Source organism: Rhinatrema bivittatum, chromosome 5 (genome assembly GCF_901001135.1).
Source record: "Rhinatrema bivittatum chromosome 5, aRhiBiv1.1, whole genome shotgun sequence".
Classification (NCBI taxonomy): domain Eukaryota; kingdom Metazoa; phylum Chordata; class Amphibia; order Gymnophiona; family Rhinatrematidae; genus Rhinatrema; species Rhinatrema bivittatum.
Window position 1 is genome coordinate 10,188,419 of NC_042619.1, and position 2,887 is coordinate 10,191,305.

The 2,887-nt window shown below is 50.1% G+C and overlaps 1 protein-coding gene across 1 annotated transcript; it reads right to left on the reverse strand.

The window, feature by feature from the left end:
• Nucleotides 1–387: 387 nt before the first annotated feature.
• LOC115091645 (olfactory receptor 52N2-like) lies at nucleotides 388–1,341 on the reverse strand. The gene has a single exon (XM_029601808.1). The coding sequence runs from the start codon at nucleotides 1,339–1,341 to the stop codon at nucleotides 388–390; it is 954 nt and encodes a 317-aa protein (XP_029457668.1).
• Between the last annotated feature and the right edge of the window lie 1,546 nt (nucleotides 1,342–2,887).

A 2,887-nucleotide genomic window follows, 5' to 3' on the forward strand; every position in this document is an offset into this window, starting at 1 on the left:
GAGGGTTACTTTTTTTTTTCAAAGGGGGCAGTGCTTTAAGCCTGGAGCAGGACTTTACCACAGCTTTTATTTTTTATTATAGACTGGATGGGAATATGGATGGAGGCTGAGGGAGGGGGGGGGGGGGGGTACTGCTCGCCCCACAGATCACGAGGGCAGCTTTGTGGCTGAGGGGGGCATTTACGGGGCCCTGCGGTCCCTTTCAAAGATGGCAACCCCGGGATGGGAGTCCACCATTGTGCGTGGCCATGGACAGAAACACGCGAGTGCCACAGGATTTACTGAGGTGCGATACTCAGGTACTGCAATCTGTGAGGTTTTTATCTCTGGCTAAATAGTTCTTTCAGGTTCTTTCATCCCAGCTGAGTAAAAAGGCCTCAAAGTGTCTTACATCGAAATGGCCTTTCTCTGAAGGAATATGCTCCTTACCTTCTCCCGGATCTGCCTTGTGCTCACCCCGTACACTACGGGGTTTACTGCGGGTGGGATTATCAGGTAGAGATTGGCCACTACGATATGAACAGAGGGAGACACATTATGGCTGACCCTCTGTAAGAAAGCGGTGGATATACCTGGTGCATAAAACATGGCGATCACACAGACGTGGGCAGTGCAGGTGCTAAAAGCTTTTGCTCGCGCTTCCTTGGATGAAAGCCTTACAACAGTCCTAAGAATCAGAGCATAAGACAAAGCAATGCACAGCAGATCTAATGTTACTAAGGAAAGAGCGACACTCATCCCGTACACAGTACTGAGTGTTATGCTTGCACAGGCCAGCTTCGCTACGGACATGTGCTCACAGTACGTGTGAGCAATGATATTATTTCTACAGAACGGCAACCTTTGAAGAAGAAAAGCAAGAGGGGCAAATAATAACCCACCTCTCAGAAAAACCGCAAGCCCCATTTTGGCAAGGAGCTGAGTGGTTAGGACAGACGTGTATCTCAGGGGATTGCACACAGCAGTGTAACGATCCAGAGCCATTAGCATCAGGACTCCAGACTCCACGGCCGTGAGTGCATGAGTGCAGACCATCTGAATCAGGCAGGCAGAAAAATGAATTTCTTGGTTACCAAACCAGAAGATGCCCAGCATTTTAGGTATTACACAGGTAGGTATAGCAATGTCCATCCCAGACAGCATGGACAGGAGGAAGTACATGGGCTGGTGCAGGCTGGCGTCTGTTTTGATGATAATGAGGATTATAGCATTTCCTATAACCGCTGTGACATACAGAGTACAGAATGGGATGGAGATCCAGATGTGCGCAGCTTCCAGCCCCGGGATACCCATCAGGATGAAGAATGGAGGCTGGTACTGGGTGTTATTGGGGGCCAACATGATGCCCTGCTGAGGTCTGGTTCAGTTTCACCGAAACTTGCCCTCCCTGTGTATGAAAAGAAGATCAGACGGAATATCATTACATAGTTGCAGTTTTGTGTAGGTGAATAATTGAGATCTGCTGGGAAATAAAAGCATAAGAACATAAGACCATGCCATACTGGGTCACACCAAGGGTCCATCAAGCCCAGCATCCTGTTTCCAACAGAGGCCAAAACCAGGCCATAAGAACTTGGCAAGTACCCAAAAACTAAGTCTATTCCATGTAACCATTGCTAATGGCAGTGGCTATTCTCTAACGGGCGGATTTTAAAATCCCTGCTCGCGTAAATCTGCCCGGATTTATGCGAGCAGGACCTTGTGCGCCGGCGGCCTATTTTCCATAGGCCGCCAGCGTGCGAAGAACCCCGGGACGCGCGTAGGTTCTGGGGTATTTGGAAGGGGGCGTGTCGGGGCAGGGCCGAACGACGCGGCGTTTTGGGGGCGGGATGTGGCGTTTCGGGGGCGGACCTGGGGGCGTGGTTTTGGGCCGGGGCGTTCCGGGGGCGTGGCCGCGCCCTCCGGAACTGCCCCCAGGTCGAGTCTCGGCGCGCATGGATTTATGTCTCCCTCCGGGAGGCGTAAATCCGTGGATAAAGGTAAAGGGGGGTTTAGATAGGGCCGGGGGGGGGGGGGGTGGGTTAGGTAGGGGAAGGGAGGGGAAGGTGAGGGGAGGGCGAAAGAAAGTTCCCTCCGAGGCCGCTCCGATTTCGGAGCGGCCTCGGAGGGAACGGTGACAGGCTGCGCGGCTCGGCGTGCGCCGGCTGCCCAAAATCGGCAGCCTTGCGCGTGCCGATCCAGGATTTTAGAAGATACGCGCGGCTACGCACGTATCTTATAAAATCCAGCGTACTTTTGTTTGCGCCTGGTGCGCAAACAAAAGTAAGCGAACGCGCTTTTTAAAAAAATCTACCCCTAAGTGAACATAATAGCAAGTAATGGACTTCTCCTCCAAGAACTTATCCAATCCTTTTTTAAACACAGCTATACTAACTGCACTAACCACATCCTCTGGCAACAAATTCCAGAGTTTAATTGTGCACTGAGTAAAAAAGAACTTTCTCCGATTAGTTTTAAATGTGCCCCATGCTAACTTCATGGAGTGCCCCCCTAGTCTTTCTACTATCCGAAAGAGTAAATAACCGATTCACATCTACCCGTTCTAGACCTCTCATGATTTTAAACATCTCTATCATATCCCCCCTCAGTCGTCTCTTCTCCAAGCTGAAAAGTCCTAACCTCTTTAGTCTTTCCTCATAGGGGAGCTGTTCCATTCCCCTTATCATTTTGGTAGCCCTTCTCTGTACCTTCTCCATCGCAATTATATCTTTTTTGAGATGCGGCGTCCAGAATTGTACACAGTATTCAAGGTGCGGTCTCACCATGGAGCGATACAGAGGCATTATGACATTTTCCGTTTTATTCATCATTCCTTTTCTAATAATTCCCAACATTCTGTTTGCTTTTTTGACTGCCGCAGCACACTGAGCCAACGATTTCAATGTGT